The sequence below is a fragment of the Ceratotherium simum genome, chromosome X, assembly GCF_057802395.1.
Source record: "Ceratotherium simum simum isolate JZ-2026a chromosome X, ASM5780239v1, whole genome shotgun sequence".
Taxonomy (NCBI): Eukaryota; Metazoa; Chordata; class Mammalia; order Perissodactyla; family Rhinocerotidae; genus Ceratotherium; species Ceratotherium simum.
Window position 1 is genome coordinate 59,683,454 of NC_141940.1, and position 18,347 is coordinate 59,701,800.

At 36.3% G+C, this 18,347-nt stretch overlaps 1 protein-coding gene across 9 annotated transcripts in view; it reads right to left on the reverse strand.

Moving 5' to 3' along the window:
- DACH2 (dachshund family transcription factor 2) overlaps positions 1-18,347 on the reverse strand; it is a 505,289-nt gene that overhangs the window by 262,562 nt on the left and 224,380 nt on the right. For all 9 annotated transcript variants that reach the window (XM_087427018.1, XM_087427014.1, XM_087427013.1 and 6 more), the window contains one exon: positions 7,764-7,876. In XM_087427018.1, the coding sequence (XP_087283144.1) occupies positions 7,764-7,876 (113 nt within the window). The remainder of the gene's footprint in view (positions 1-7,763; positions 7,877-18,347) is intronic.

An 18,347-nucleotide genomic window follows, 5' to 3' on the forward strand; every position in this document is an offset into this window, starting at 1 on the left:
GGGGAAAACGGGGTTGGGGGATGGGCCCTGGAGATGCAAATGTGTCTTTCTATAAGCCACTAGACTTGGCTTGTGACTATGTGATTTTTATGAGCTCTCTCATTTGGGGATGGTTTGAGGATTGACCAGATGGAAAGCAGGGCACTGTGGGGTATATCATTTATCACAATGACAGTGTGTAGTCACCAGTGATCCTCTCAACACAGGGGGAAACTAGAACTGTAAATGTGGAGCAGCATTGCAGCCGGACTAGTGGAGTTTGGCAACATTTCTATTTCTCATTAACTTAATCATATTAATTCATTAGCCATATATATCAAAGTAATTCACTCAAGAATTGTCACAAGAAACAATTTATAACTGTTACTTTCTCTACAGGAAAAGTAGGTTGCAATCATTCAGAAGATTGTTTTTATATTTTTTGGAAAGAAAATTTATAGCCACATCTAATTATACTAGCTGCCCCACACTGTAAACTACTATAAGAATGATCAAAAAAGAAAAAGAAACGATCAAAGTTTTATTTTGTTGAAGTTATACAATCACCAATGATTAATTACGTGGATTATTCCAAGAACTGCCTACTTCCGAAACAGCAGACATCTTATCTCTCATATTTAACTTAAGCAGTTCTTATATGATTCTGAAGATTTATAGCCTAAATTTTCAATACCAAGTGTTTGCATAAAAGATATAGTTCAGTGTATTTGTAAAGGTATGGTATTAATGGTCAAGAGACCCAGACTTTGAAATTCTGGCTCCACTCCATACTATCTTGAAATTTGGAGGAAGTCATTTAACTCCTTGAAAATTCATTTTCTTTATCTGCTAATCAGAAATATTAATGCTAAGTTACAGCATTGCTGAGAGTATCAAATGAGAAAACATTTGAAAATCGTTCCTTTTAAACTTAAAGTTTAGCTACATGCATACACATAGACATGCATTCAAGATGTGGGAGTGCTTTATAAAACACTATATAGCTTATCATCATCATTAACATCATCATCATTATCATCGTCATCATCATCATCATCACCATCACCATTGTCTTGTAATGTTTGCTTAAATTCCAAGTTTTCCCCTCCACCCACGTTGGAAATAAGCAATGGCTTCTGCTCTATGAGCCACCAGCAGGACAAAAATTATTGGCAGGAGTCTGAAAAAATTGGATGAAGACATTTTTAGGTTAAAACAACTATAATACGTATAGAGAAAAAGTACTGACAGACATTAACACAACAAGTGGGGTTTGGGAAACCCAGATTCAGCCAATATAATGAATGGAGTTCTTGTTATTAAACTGATATAGTTAAACTTTTTATTTAGTTGGGAAATTGTAATTGCATGTTAGTCTAAACTCCACTCTATGTTAGGAAATATTACTAACCTAACTTCTGGCTCCTATTAGGCCAATGGTTCTTCCTGAGCACACAAGAAATAACTTAAGGAAAATGTAATGACATAAAAGCAGTTACCACTTGTGTGACATGAAGCATGCTTTACAATACTACTCATTGAAAAACCCCCAAATAGTCATAGAAACAGAAATGTTTTTAAGTCAACCATCGAAGACGTTGGTTTCTTTTTTTTTTTTCTAGATTGATCTCTCCTTTTTACACACACAAAAGAATGGCCTAGGGTCTCTCTGTCCTCTTTATGACCACTTCTTAGCATCCATACTAAGTAAGAATACGAAACACATCGTGAAAAGGGAGGGACACTGATTCCAATGATGCAATGAGGCTAATTGGCATTATATCATATCATGAAGTTAACATCACACTGCCAAGACTTGACAGGATGCTACTTATGGCTCTGCCAATGGTGAGTTGAGTGTTATAGCTACTATTACTGGATTGGATTCTTCACAGGCTCAAGTTACTCGGGGACTTGGATGGCAGCTGAAATTCCTAAAAGTATTTTGCTACAATAGAGCTAGAAGAAAAAACAGCTGAACAATCCACTACCTTTTAAGGAATGAACACTACAGGAATTTCGTCTGAAGCACTTCATTACTTCCTTGTAAGCTGTCAGTTTAAATCTCTCTCAGGCCAAATTCCACATCTGTCTATTCGAAATGCTTCATAAGCTGAGGAAAGGGGAGCAGTCATCTTTGGGGAAATTCAAAGGCACACACAACTAATCCATCCTTTCAGTATGATCCAGGGATATTAGCACTTCTGCAGAGCTGCAGAGCAAGATAGGGATAATATTCCCTCTTCTTTTTCCCCCTATAGCTCAAAAGATTTTACAGAAAATACTAGAAAACAGGATTATTATGTATTGTGCTATCAGGGAATTAGGATATGAATTATACAATAGGAACAGAGACAGAAACATGAGATGACAATATCAGCAGTTCAATATATGAAGGCAAAACAGAGTCAAACTTTATCATTTTATAACAACTAGGGAAACGGCTAGATGGAGTTGGAGAAAACTCTGACTCACAAAATGAATTTTATTTTAATGTATTGTAATGTTTTCTCATATTGTTTGGTGCAATATAGATGTTCAATAAATATATGTCACATGAAAAGAATTAAGCATATATATCTTTATCTATAAATAGAGATGGATATACATAGATACATAGATACATAGATAGATACTATATCTCTGTCTGTAGTTATATAGATATAATATCTAAGTGAACATCAGACAATATTGTCAAGAATAGATCCTATGGGTCCTATCTTAGTGAATAAAGACACCATCAGTAATTAGTATGTTGATTATTTGTATAGAAACAGATCTTGCTAAAGTAATTTTTAGGTACCTAAGTACATTTAAACCTCCCAAGTATTTTAATGACCTTACACCCATGCACATTCACAGACACACACATATACATTTATTGTTTATAGTTTTAATTTGCTAAATAAGGTACGTTTTTTTTGTTTGTGAGGAAGATTAGCCCTGAGCTAACATCCAATGCCAATCCTCCTCTTTTTTGCTGAGGAAAACTGGCCCTGGGCTAACATCCATGCCCATCTTCCTCTACTTTATATGGGACACCGCCACAGCATGGCTTGACAAGTAGTGCATCAGTGTGCACCCGGGATCCGAACCTGCGAACCCCAGGCCGCTGCAGCAGGCATGCACACTTAACCGCTGCACCACCAGGCCGGCCCCTAAATAAAGTACTTTTATTAATACTAGAGACTTTAGCATAGTCACTGCCTGAATTATCTCAAATTCTGAATTAGTTGAGTTTGAATGAATCAGGTTCCATTTTGGGGGGAAATATAACCAAGAGCAAAATAAACATCTTTGAAATAAAAAAATATATACAAATAAAAAAAGTAAATAAAATCATATAAAATAGAAATTAAAATAAATTACCCTTATGCTAAGCAGATAAAACCTATAGCATAAAACCGATATTATTATGCATTTTAAAAGATTTACATGTCAAGCTATATGAATAAATTGAGAACTCTTCTTAAATAAATCTAAGGATGATGCCGTAACAATTTCTAAATCTTTTCACTTGCATTTTTTTGCTTACAACTGCTGGAGGGAAAACAACAATTTAAAAGCAAAAATAATATACAGAACATCACAGTATCTGAAAAGAGACACCATAATCATTCTATTTTGTTACCTTTAAACCCATTTTCAAGTTATAAATGGAAAGAAAAAATATAAACAAATATAGAACAAGTTCCATTACTTAGGCAAACTTAGCAGGGTTCAAAGGGGTTTCTCCACATATATGACATTGAAACAGAAGGTTGCAGCAGACTCTTTTCCATAATTAATTTGTCAGTTGTATATAAAATTATACACAGCTATATAACATTATCTCTTTCTTTCCAAAAAAAAAAAAGTATTTTGAGACATAAGGACCTGAAACCAGAAAGTACTGGAACACATTTCAACAATCATTTGGAAAAAAAAAGGATAATTCTCAACCCATAACAGACCATATTAAAAATACTAGCTGAGGGGCCTGCCCCGTGACTTAGCGGTTGAATGCGCGGGCTCCACTACTGGCGGCACAGGTTTGGATCCCGGGCGCACACCAACCCACCACTTGTCCGGCCATGCTGAGGCTGCATCCCACATACAGCAACTAGAAGGATGTGCAACTATGACATACAACTATCTACTGGGGCTTTGGGGAGAAAAAGGGAAAAACAGGAGGAGGATTGGCAATAGATGTTAGCTCAGGGCTGGTCTTCCTCAGCAAAAAGAGGAGGATTAGCATGGATGTTACCTCAGGGCTGATCTTCCTCACAAAAAAAAAAAATTTTAGCTGAATTCTTCAAAAGTACTTTTAAATAAAATTAATAAAGGTTAAGTTTGTAATGCATAGTAAGTATAATGTCAAATATGAAACTTGCTGATAGCTAAATTGAGAATTGATTCTATCTCAATTATCTTCGCCAATGGAGGAGCGAAGCGGTGTGTCTAATCCAAAATAATGCATAATCCCAGAATTATTTCTACTTGCCTTGACAGAGTATTTTTATTCTTATATTTAAATATAGGTGAGCAGAATATTCTTGGGCATGTAAAATAAATTCTTGTAAACTAAGGAGAGGAATTACCGTAGAGCTGTGCAGATTCCTCCTCCTTCCCCTGTTTAATGTTTTTTCTGCTATCTGTCTTTTAGACAGAAGTGCTCATGCCTTTCCCCACTCAATCCCTTATCTATCTCTATCATCTCATTCTAGGCACAAGCAAAGGGTGAATTGAGAAGTTTTGTTTCAATGGCTCTTATTGTGGTAACTCCAACTTGTAAGAGGGAAGGCCAAGGCTCTAATCCAAGGAAGGAGGCTCCACTATCTTGTAGGAGGTGAAGTATATATACCAAGTAAATTAGAAGGAGATGAAAGCCTCAAACTGGATTGTCACATGTACTAAAGACATCAGGATAATGATGAAGGAATATGGGCTCTGGAGTTTAAAAGATCTGGGTTTGAAACCCAGTTCTACCACTCAATTGCTTTGTAACCTTAAGCAATTAATTTAAAATCACTGAGCCATATATTATTTACTTGAAAAATGAAGACAATATTCATAAAGCTATTATGAAGATTAAATGAAGTGTATATAAAATATTTAGCACTCATGCCTGGTACATAATGGGAACTTAATATATATTACAGGTTTTCCTCAACAGATAAGGTACTGAAGTTTACTCAAGAGTACATTAGCTTAAAGACAATTTAAAATCCTTTTTTTCTTTCATCTACACATTCCTTCAAAATCAAGATGCAGATCTGATTATTTATATGGTATTATTTCTAGGCTCTGTCAATGTATTTTAGAAGTCAAAAAATAGATTATCATTTATTGAGTGCCAAGATATATTTCAGGCAGTTATCCCTTCTATATTCATTTATATACACAAGACTACTTTCTTCTTGTATCAGAATTTGTTTACAAATACTTAAAGTCTGAAAAATCATTATCTAAGCCCCCAAAGCTTGAGTTTTTTCCTAAATTTTCTATCTTAGCTAATCAGCCCATCATCCAACTTGTCACCCAGGCTAGACATGAATCATCCTAGACGTCATCCTCTCACCTTTGATTTTGATCAATTATTAAGTTTGATTAATTCTAATTACTAAACCACTCTGAACCTCTTGTCCATTCTATTGAATTTTCCTTAGTTCAGGTCCTCAGTATCTCTCCCTTTGAACTGTAGCAGCTGACACATCTTTCTTTCATTGCCTTCATTGCTATTTATCCTCCACTGCAATTGTTTTTAGAACATTTGCTCAGTTAGTTAGCAGTGGTTCCTTTTACCTACCCAGCTTTTTTTTTTTTTTGTGAGGAAGATCAGCCCTGAGCTAACATCCGTGCTAATCCTCCTCTTTTTGCTGAGGAAGACCGGCTCTGAGCTAACATCTATTGCCAATCCTCCTCCTTTTTTTTTTTTCCCCAAAGCCCCAGTAGATAGTTGTATGTCATAGTTGCACATCCTTCTAGTTGCTGTATGTGGGACGCAGCCTCAGCATGGCCGGAGAAGCGGTGCATCAGTGTGCGCCCGGGATCTGAACCCGGGCCGCCAGTAGTGGAGCGTGCGCACTTAACCGCTAAGCCACAGGCCGGCCCAGGTTTTTTTATTTAAACAAAATTCTACGTGAACTAGAACATGTAAAATTCTGAGACAGAAGTGGGGAACCTGGAAGTACTTCCCCAATTCCACATCAGCCAGTAAGGAAAGTCCTTGAAAGACATTTTGAAAACCACTGGTCAATAGGAAAAAATCGTAAACTGCTAAACATGATAAATAAAAAGCTGGCTTTAGGGGGCCGGCCCTGTGGCTTAGCGGTTAAGTGCACGCGCTCTGCTACTGGCGGCCCGGGTTCGGATCCCGGGCGTGCACTGCTTGTCCGGACATGCTGAGGCGGTGTCCCACATACAGCAACTAGAGGGATGTGCAACTATGGCATGCAGCTATCTACTGGGGCTTTGGGCAGAAAAAGGGAAAAAAAGGTGGAGGATTGGCAATAGATGTTAGCTCAGGGCCGATCTTCCTCAGCAAAAAGAGGAGGATTGGCATGGATGTTAGCTCAGGGCTGATCTGCCTCAAAAAAAAAAATGGCTTTTCCCACCCTTTCTACTCTAACCATATCACCTATGAGTCTCCCACTTCAAATCTCTGATCCAGTCTCTTCAACTTAATTGCTATTCCCCCTAGGACACTAGGCTCTTTCTCATCAGTGTATATCTCTCTATATTCTTTTCTCTACCCGGAATGTTTTTCTCCCCATTCTCCATCTGTCCAACACTAAGCCTACAAGACATAGCTCCAAAGTTTCCATCTCTCTGAGCACTACCCAACTTGCCTAATTGATTTAGTTGCTTCCATTTCTGTGATCTTGTAGCACCTTGTATGTACTTGTATTATAGTCTCTATCAGACTTTAACGCAATTATTAATTCACATGTTGTTCTCTCTAATTCTACTGTGACAAGGACTGCTACTCATATAATTTTGCATTACCTAGGACCTAATACCCAAAACACAGTACAACTTTTTACAAAACACTTTACAACTTTTTGTAGCATTGAAAGTATAAAGATCTCATTGTCATTAAATTCATTTTCTACCACATAATAGCTTTAATGATTTTTAAAGGTTCAATTAGAGAAATAATAAGCTTATTTTTAAGTGTTTTGTGCACTTTTAGGTTCTTTTTTAGAGAATCAAAAAAGTTCAATGCTAATTTCTGAAACTGGTATTTTTATGGGAGCACTGTTTATCACAATGTTCAACGAAAAACACTGAATCATTATTTAAGACAATAACATCCTGCACTTTCTTCTTTTCTAATCAAAAGGTTTCTCTATCAGGAATGCATCTTCTTTCTACTTTTTAACCTATAGTAATAACTCGAACAAGATACACAGATGCCCAGAACCCTTGAAAACAAAAGAATATTACTGAGACATATAAGTAAGCAGGTATGCTGCATCCTATAGAAGGCTTTGAGACAATGCTAGTTTGGCCAGTGCTCCCCCCATCCCTGCCCCAACACACAAAAACATAAATACATACACACAATAAAGACTTGAAAGAGATTTTCTGCAAGGAAACGACAATTTTTTTAAAAAGTCATGTCCATTTGATTTGAGTCACTGGAGTAAACTGTTTTCATGAATACTCAAAAAATTCAATAATGTAACCTCTAGTAGAGCTTGAAAAGCTCTGAAGGACAGGGCAGTGAGATCAATATTAGTTTATTTCAAATACTGGGCAGTATGAAGAGAGAAAGCTGATCATTGGATGGATTTTATTACCTGTCGGAGTGATAAGTCCTGGTGATAAGAGGCCTGGGACTGAATGGGGCAGAAGGTGAGCATTGTCCTGCAACACTCCCATAGAACGCTTAGGAGGCCTGCCAGGCCTTGAACTGTTGAAAAAAAGACAAACAAAGATCAGGTTAAAAATGTATTCTTGTTGGAAATACCATCACTTGCTACATTTGCCTCCTAAGTCTCGTCTAATTGTCAAGAGTGATAGAATAGTATATTAAAGATTATTTTCATTGATTATTAAAAGACTAATACTTTCCTCTCCACTAAATTTCCCAACACAGTTATGGCAAACATTAAAACCATAAAAGACCAATTTCTAGTTTAGATTCCATTTACAAGTCAGCACTTTGCAATACAGCTTTTGTTGTGAGAAACCCAAAGTTGCCCACTGCTCTTAAAGCTACACTTCATCCCTGGTATTAACACATGCTACTCAGATCGGAGAAAGTGACTCACGGAATTAAGATTCTATAGAATGTGAAGTGATTAAGTCTCTGCCCAGCATGCCAGAGGTGAGGGGTAAAGAGCTGAGAGACGCAGAATAAGACCCGACGTTTATTAGTATTTCCACAGCTGCTGGGAGCCCACAAGGAACAAGGGACTCCCACCCTCAGCAGGTTTTCTCCTACCTATTTTTTAAACCAGGCTCTATAACCAGCAGTGCACTCTTTTGGAGTGGCTGCACTAACAAAACGTGCCACCTTTGCAATCTAGGCTGTCTTTTCTCACAGAATGATTGGTGTTTTTAACTGATGAGTTGAGGCTAAACTTATAACATTAACCTAACCTATTCCATTTGCACATTCCTCACCCACTGTGAACAGTTCAGGAATTGCAGCTGCAAATGTTAATCCATAAAATAATGAAATAGAAAGTCAGTATCTGGCCTCCATCTTGTACCCTAATACAGTCAGTGTACTGAATACATCATTTGGAAGCTGTCACCACGATGAAGAGACTTATAAGTCATCGAATATTAGGATCAAGTCATTCTCAAGTCACCCAATATATTTCAAATATTACATTCTAATGTTGCCTAAGATATTGCTGTTGCTTTTTAGTAGAAATGCACTTTACAAAGCTGAATAATAGGATTTTGACAAAATATTGCAAAATACTATATTAAATAACCCAAGCCACAAAAATGTATGAGGTTCAGATAGAGAACATTTCCAGAATGACTTTTAGTTCACAAAGAAATTTAAGTTAAACCTCACTCTATCAACTTTGCAGTAGCAAAGTGCTCCATCAATGTAAGACAAACTCTGCTTTTAAATGAAGACAACTTCCAGCAACCTTACACAGAGGTACCATTACCCAGTTCATTTTTCATACTCTGTGCTGGTGTTATTTTCTTTCATTGTATATCAATATTATATATCAATCTAGCATGAAAGATTCTGTTTTTCTCATCTAACATTTCAATTTTATAAACTGACTCTCCTCTCCCTTTTTCTACTGGATTCTGGGCCATAATTTATTTTATTTCATTCAGTGTTGTTATCCTGTTTGCCCTTGCCCTATCTTATAGCTTCCTAACTCTTTTAAGGAATAGTGACAAGAAAAATATGTTATTTACTTCAAATGTCCTAAAGAACCCCAAAATCACTGAACAATGTCCATCAGGGTATATCCAGTCATTAGAGGGCATGTTATTTTGTTGAATAATCCACAGCAAATCTGTCCTTTCTAAGTGCTTCTTTGTGTCTTTCCATTTGTCAGAACTCAAGCCTACTAACTTTATTCATGTCCACCTGATTACTCTTTGTACTTTTTCAACATAAACATTTCAGTGCTGTCTTCATGCTCATGATCGCTTTTAGACAGGCTGCCTCCAGAAGTAAGCAACCTGATACTCCCTCTACTTCCATATGATATGCCAGCTGTTGATAGCATACTTTGAAAGCCATACGGTTTAACAAGTTCTGTTCCAAATTTCTCGGTCAATCTCACAATTTGAAGTAGCTCTTTTCCAATAAGCTGACTGAGGCTTGGGATGCATTAGAGCCCTCTTAGTCTGATGGTTCTACCTTAAATTCCAAGATTGGAAAAAATTGGTCAAATTTCCCACCATCAGATCTATACTGGAGAATTCACAACTTATGTTACAAATGGCTTGGTAGTATCTACTACATATGCTATAAACAAGGAGGACCATATTCTCCATCCTAACATTCTTTCAAGTTTATAATTTTATGATGTTGGTATAATTAATTGTGAGTTTCCTCAACTAGAATGTATGTTCCATGAAGGCAGTATACATGTCTGATGTTGTTTGCCACTGTATCCTGAGCAATTCTCATAGTATCTAGCACACAGTAGGGTCCGACAAATGGTTAATTAAATCAATTAATTAATAATAATAGGAAATATTATTTCACTGTTGCTACAGCTTCCAAATATTCCTTAGATTGCTCTATTCTCCTTGATCACATGAATAGCAAACCAGTTGCATCATTTAATCATCAGGTAATCATTTTTAAGTCCTGGACTCTACAACAATTATAGGAGCCTCAAAGTATGATCCATTCAAATCTGACTATATACAAGGTGAAAGAAGGGTAGATGCCACTCTGTTATCTCTGAAAGGCCCTAAAAAGTTTCAAGATCCACTCAAGGACTAAAGGTCCCTGGAGTCAGTTATACATCTCAGTGGCAATATCACGTATTCAATCATCTAGTAAACAAATGTGCACTAAGTGCCCATTCAGTGTGTGTTTGGCATGGTACTAGGTATCAGGATCACAGAGGTTAAAATGTAAGCTTGACAAGGGCCAGGGTTTTGGTCTGTTTGTTCATTGATATATCGTGAGAACCTAGAATGGCTTCTGTCTTTGAAGAGCTTATGGTCTAATGGTAGAGATGTGTGTTTGATCTGTTATTTAAAATTAACTCTTTAGTGAGTATGACTGTGTGATATCTACTTCCAAACTTGTTTAAATTTATCAGTGAGCAAAAATCACATTCAGATGCTTCTGTTTTTATTCTTGGAAAGAAGACTTGGGCCCCTAGAGTAAATTAATTAGAATCAAGATGGTGAATGTGCTTTATAATCAATAGAACTCCTACTAACGTAAGATAGCTTTATTCTTACTTTTAGAACTAATGATCCTCTGTAGTAAGACACTCCTAGCACTAACATTCCTACATTTCCTTTCAAAGAATACAAGCCTGACAACACGATGAAAAACTATGGAGGACTCTGTAGAAAGTTGGGAAAGATCATTCTTGATAGATGATCCTGCCATACTTCTTATCTTTAAGAGCTTTATTAGCATCAGGCAGATATTTGCATATTAATCAAGACAAATAAACATGTGGTAATTTAACTAGGAAACTGTTATTTGGATGACAATTTAATCAGCATAGGTTGAAAGGTCCATCATTGCAGCATCCTGTTTCTGCTAAAATATTGATTGCATTACTGATTTCAATAATGCTTTATTTTACAGGGCACAAATAACCATGTAATTACTCTTTAATTGAATGATAATTGCTTGTTGGCAATTATTTGTTTTCAGTTTAATTACAAGGTTATTTGTATTCTGTAAAATAAAACAGGCCTTTTTTTTAAAGTTCCCACCCAAATGGCTCAGTGGATGTATCACCCGTGAATACCATAAATGAAAGTTGTTAAGGTACAAGGCAAACGACCCCATGAAATAGCAAAACTTTTATTAAATAGCTCAGCTAAATCTTTGAGAGCTTCAGCTTTATAGAATCAACATTAGGTGTAACATTTATAGGTGATTTGGAGGGAAATTATACCAAAGATTCACGATTTTCTCTGGGTCCAGGTCATCCTTGAACGTAATTTATCCTATGTATGTTCTCCTTCATTCTGTAAAATTCTTTAAAAGAAATGAAATGGTAACTCAGCTTCCTGAGATTGAAGAATAAACCAACTTGAAATATATATCAACAATGTTTTGTATTTCTGCAGTTAAAGTGGATTACCATCAGAGCATTACCTCGCAGTTTATAAACCATGTAGAGTTGGAAGTTCCCTAAGAGAGAAATTCAGTAGGTCTTCTGGTGTCAAGATATGACACATTCTGTGATATATCTATTCCATTGTAACAGATAAAGTAGCTGATACTTTGCTCACTAAGATTATGAAATTCCACTGTTGGAGTTGTTTTTATTTCATGTCATCAGCCATTTGTATACGAATCAAGGAGTAAGCAACTGAGTAAGGTAAAGGATTTTGTTGTTTCAAAGAAAAAAGTCTTGCTAATAAATTAATTAGTGATGTCATGAGCCTTCAAGATATTTAATATAAATCATATGGCCAGCACAAGATTTAGTGAGGAATCACAAGTCATGCCATCTTCTTCAATGAAAGCTTGGCCTACTACTCTTTAAAAAACACGTGTAATATTCTGGGACAAACTGAACAAATTGCTGAGGATACAGTGGCAGTTAAGGGTGGTATTAGCAGCAACTTGTAAAGATCACTGCAATTGGATTCCTGAAGTGCAAGCTGTTAGCACTGACCTGGGATTCACTTTTCAAAGCTATCACTGATATTTAAAATCCCTTGGGATAGTCCCTGAATGTGTCATTTTTTTTCACTTACTTTAGAAGCCAAGAAAACCAAGAATGACATTAGCTCTGAAGGTGTTGTTTACCTGACTGTGAGAATGCTGCTCTGACTTTCGACATGCTTGTTAAATTAAATAAGAATCTCTTTTTGCCAGAAGAGTAAGACTTTTAATTGCATCATGGATTAATAATAATCTCTTAGGTCTGACATTTATTACAACATTTCAAGGATGCCAGTGGTAGTTAAACTCTACCTGACCTTTCAGTGTTTATGAAGAGAAACAAACTCTGACCTCACAGCAACCTGAATCCATCTTCTTCCAGTGTTGGCAAACTGATCAGTTGTCTAACTATTGCACGGGATTGTATTCCCAACCAGATCAAAGGCAGCAGTAACCAATTCAGCAACCGGGAAAAAGTCATCCATGCAAAATGGGCAATTAACATTAATCATATACGAAATTGTTCAAGCTGATAACTGGAACTTGGTCACTATGGTAACTCTCATAAAATGGTGCTTATGTTAAACTGGGCGTCAATCAGCTCTTGGTTCATGGGAACTTAAAGTATGGCTCACCATGTCTCTAGGAGCTATCAATACAAGGAACAAAAAAAACAGCAGAGGCAAGATCATTTATATTTCATTACCATTTACTCCCCTTTTCAGTTCTTACAAGCATATCCAAAACTTAAATTCATATATATTAAAAGCATCAACATCAGCATTCCAGTAAAGTTAGGAAAGTTAAGGAAATTATCTTTAACATAAGAGTGTTTAGGGGATGAAGGAAAACCTGTACTTGTTAATGGATCATGCATTACAACATCAAGGATCATGTAGAGCGATTCATGTTTATGCATTAATCTCATAGTTGTAATAAATTGAATTATTTATAGCTTTATTTTAAATTGCGGTGTTTAATTCCCTTGCTAATGCTGAGTTTCTCTTTTTCCTTCAGTAAAAAAAGAAATCTGATGTAATAGACAATTTAAAGGTTGACTACTCACTTGATAGAAAATATAACTGTGAAGCTATTTTATACTTCATTTACTTGACTCTGCTCCCTATTTAAATTAAATGTGCTCTAGGCCTGGTGTTAGCACCTTTAAACAAGTTTACTTTTTGTCATAAATTGACTGAATAAAGGTCTTAGTATAATTAACAAAGATTATATAACAGAAATGTTGGTATATGACTTGAATTCTTAGCCGCCTCTTTTTGTTCTGCTTGTGTAATTCTTAACATCAGTGGATTCAATGCACCTTAGTAAATCAAATTAAACAAACATTCTCCCTTCTAAGGTGCATCATATCACTATCAGACACAATGTTTTTAAAATAAAAGCATTCTTAAATTCAAAGTGTATATCACTGTGCAAAACTTCTGATATTAAGAGAATGGATAAGAAGTTAACATTCACATTTGGCTACATTCCACTGGTACCTCAAATTCAACATATGCCTCCCCAGATCCCACTCTCCACACCTCCTTTCTCTTGTTTTGTTAGCAATACAGGCATGTTCTTGGTGGCCGAAACTATCAACTTGAGGGTAATTTTGATTCTTCCTCATCCTCTCCCTTCATTTTCAGTCTCCAATATTTTTGTTCCATTATAATATGTGTTACAAATTTCCATCTCTATCCACGCCTATTTCTAATACCCTAATTTAGGCCCTCATCACATCATGCCCAGGTTATTTTAAACAGGTTGCTTCATTGTTCCAATCCATTCTACATAAACTGTTATGAATTTTGGTGAAATATCCCTTTGCTTAAGTCATATTTTACTCTAGAACCTTCAATACTTCCTGACTGCATACAAAATAAAGTCTAAATGCTTTAGTCTGGCACTCTGCACCAATATACCTTTCTTCTCTCTTTCCAATTACTTCTTTTTTTTTTTTTGTGAGGAAGATCAGCCCTGAGCTAACATCCATGCTAATCCTCCTCTTTTTTGCTGAGGAAGACCGGCTCTGAGCTAACATCTATTGCTAATCCTCCTCCTTTTTTCTCCCCAAAGCCCCAGTAGATAGTTGTATGTCATAGTTGCACATCCCTCCAGTTGCTGTATGTGGGACTTGGCCTCAGCATGGCCGGAGAAGCGGTGTGTCGGTGTGCGCCCGGAATCCAAACCCTGGCCGCCAGCAGCAGAGCGCGCTCACTTAACCGCTAAGCCACCAGGCCGGCCCTCCAATTACTTCTTAAATGAGTCTTCTACTCCAGCTGGACGAATTTATTCACTACCTTCTAGGCATAGTATTTGACCCTAGAACCCTTTCATTGTGAAACATCTTCAAGGTATTAGGGTTCCTGGGGACATGTTTTGCCAAGCTCCACTGCCTGGGAAATGCTTCAGTATAACCCACTGTAACTGCTGCTGTTTTTTTGAAAGGCCACTGCCTTTTACTTTGTATCATCCTACAGACTTTCTTTAATGGTTATTGCAAAGGGCACTTTAGTACCAGCATTAGGGAGCCTATTACAACTAGCCAACATATTGTTTTTCATATCTGGCAAATTCAGTCCCATTGGTAATTGTCAGTCTGTGTGTAATCCCATGATGATCTCAATAGTTAACATTTCAAGTTTGAATGTCAATCAGAAAATGCAGGAGCATGGTGTTAATATCACAACTCAGGAGAGCTTAGGAAGTTGAGCAAGACCTATTGGAAGCCAAATACTATTAACCTGACTGCATTAGTCTCTATGGTTAGAGATATAGCCAGAAGAATACATTCAATTGACACAGAAGCCAGTTTCCTTGCTGATTTAAAATCTTTTTAAAATTTTGCTCTACATGGGTAAATATTAGCAACTCATATTAAAATAAAACTACTTTAAACAAGATTAGCTATTCAGTGCAGTGCAGTGGAAAGCACTGGGAGTTAAACCTGAGTTCTAATCACAGTTGTGGTAGGCAGAATTCCAAAATTCTCCTCCAACTCGATTTCCAGCCCTAATTGCTAGAACTGTGACTGTGATGAGATATTATGCCTGAGATTATGTTACATTACACGGCAAAAAGGATTTTGCAGATGTAATTAAGGTAACCAATCAGTCGACTCTAAATTAATCAAAAAGGAGATTATCTAGGTAGATGCAATCTAATCACATGAATTCTTTAAAAATAGAGAGGAAATCAGAGAACTTTTCACTTGCTGGTTTCAAGATGGAGGGGGCCATGTGTCAAGGAATGCAGGTGGCTTCTAGAAGCCAAGGGCAACCCTGAGCTGACAGCCAGCAAGGAAACAGGTACACAGGTCCTGGAGTTGAAATGAACTAGACTCTGCTAACAACTTCAATGAGCTTGTGAGCAGATTCTTCCCTAGAGCTTCCAGATAAGAGCCCAACCTGACCAGCACCTTGATTTTGGCCTTGTAAGACTCGGAGAACCCAGTCAAGCCCCTCCAGACTTCTGACATACAGAACTGTGAGATAATAAATGGGCATTGTTTTAAATTGCTAAATTTGAGGCAATTGGTTGCACAACAGCAGAAAACTAATATACCAGTTTTGCCATTATTGAGTTGTATATGCTCAGGCAAATTACACGACTATTCTAGATCTGTTTTCTCACTTTAAGATTAGAGATGTAAACTAAGTAATCTATGGATCTGATCATTAGAACCATATTACATTTCTGGTCAAAAGCAGATAAATCATTAACTTCAAAGTATACATAGTTTTCCACTTTCTCATCCGTCTATTTTAGCTTATATTTGAAGTTAAGTTGCTGGATTGGTTCTATGGAAAATTACCCAAAAAGGGCAAAACGTGTGCATAATACTATAGCATTATCCTCACCTGATAGTTGTGTGTAGCTAATCAATATATATGAACACTGGTTTGAAAAGTTAAAAGTGCTGTACAATTTAAAAGGAAAGGAATTCTGACACATGCTACAACATGGATGAACTCTGAGGACATTATGCTAAGTGAAATAAGTCAGTCACAAAAAGACAAATACCATATGATTCCACTTATATGAGGTATCTAGAGTAGTTAAACTCATAGAAACAGAAAGTAGATGTGTTTGCCAGGGGCTGGGGGGAGGAGGAAATATGGAGTTGTAGTTCAATGGGGATAGAATTTCAGTTTTGCAAGATGAAAAAGTTCTGGAGATCCGTTGCACAACAATGTGGATATAGGTAACACTACTGAACTGTACACTTAAAATGGTATAGTCAATTTTACGTTACATGCATTTTAACACAATTTTTAAAAATAAAGAAATAAAATGGTTAAGATGGTACATTTTGTTATATGTATTTTACCACAACTTTATAAAAAATGCTATACAAATGTAAGAGAGTATTGTTACTATGCTTACAGTTATTAATAGATTTACAATTTCCACTAAAATCATTTTGAATTCCAAAAAGAAATCTAGCCAGAGAGATACAGTATCCTGCAGTTTACATATTAAAAAAGTAGTTTTTTCATCTGAATGCTAGCGCTAAAAGAATTACCAACTCTCTCAACCATCTCCTACCACATACTTAATTTACATCCCTAGAAGTCCTTACTTCTAAGGCAGAATTCAAGAGTTCAAGCTTTACATTTTAATTTCACAATTCTAATTTTTCTTACAGGTAACTGTAATACATGTAATACGTGTTTATGCACAGATTTCTTTCTCATTATTTTCCCTTCCCCATTCCTTACTTTGACAGGAAAACATTTTTAAGGTATTTCCCTCCAGAAAAAAACCTTGTCCCACATCTATTTCCTGCTTTGAAATAATAAAGACAATTTTCATCAAAGACAGAATAGATCATAGTAGTTGAGTAGGAAATAGAGAACTAATTCTAATTTTCTCTGTTGCTGATTGTGGCATAATCATAGATAAGTTGCTACACTTTAGTAAATGGGCATGAAGACCTTTAAGACTGCCCTGGCAGTGCACATGCTTATGAGCAATTGGATGGTCTCATAAGGTTCCCTGCCCTCCTTCACTTTCATTTTGAAGTCAGGTAAATTTGGATAGATTCAAATATCACAAGCAAATCTTAAGACAGTGCAGCCTGGATACAGATTAATACACTGTTCTAAAAAATTAATTTTTCTTCCTAAATCACAGTTTCCATGAGGCAGCACAATTCAATAGGCCAGCAATGGACTGTGAACTCAAACTCTGAATTTATCTGTGCCATTGATTCAGTTGGTGATTCTGAGAAACTCAACCTCTCTATGCTTCAATTTCATCATCTGCTAAATGGGTACCCAAATGATTTGATTCAAGGAATTATGAGGAATTGGAAACTCCTGTCCCTAAAAGCCTCCATAATAAAATAATGTGCGAGAAAAAGAAACAGCCAATGTGTGAGCATCTTGAAGCAGAATTTTTCAATTTAAGTAGATTTTCACTTTATATAGTAGTGGTGTGCTGCACCATACAATTACTTTGATAATGTTTTTTAGGGGTCCCTGAAGCTGTTTTGTTTTTTTCTTTTTTAGCTGTTCTAAGTCAAAAGAACAGCTTTTTAGTATTCAGTCCTTCAAAATATCCTTTTACTTCACTGTCTTCAAATAAACAAACACCAAATCCAACAGCAGGCAAAGATTATTTTCTTATTTCCCTCTAGATTTCCCTCACACAGTATGAACAAACTCTTTCTATAAAAGAGAATCTTTTTCTAAAAACATGGTATTTTCCCCGATACCTATTACTTAGGTCTTTTGTTTAACCATAGAAAAAATAAAATCAATGTAATTTGAATATTTAAGAGCCTGCTTTTTAATGTTCCCTCATGAGTATATTTCACTCCCAATAGAATGTTTTACCACTTTCTGAAGCAAAATGAAATTAATAGCATCCTTGGCTAATGTGGGTCTCCATTTCAGGTGAGAATCTCTGACACCACTGATAACAATTTAACGCTATAGTTCCTACTAGCAACAAGACAAGACAGCAAAAAAGGGCAATGTGATTCAAGTCCTTAAAACTGACTTCTAACTAATGCAAGATAGAGTTGAAACCAAACTTCACAAGTTAGCTTTAGATTCAAATCCTGTGCAGG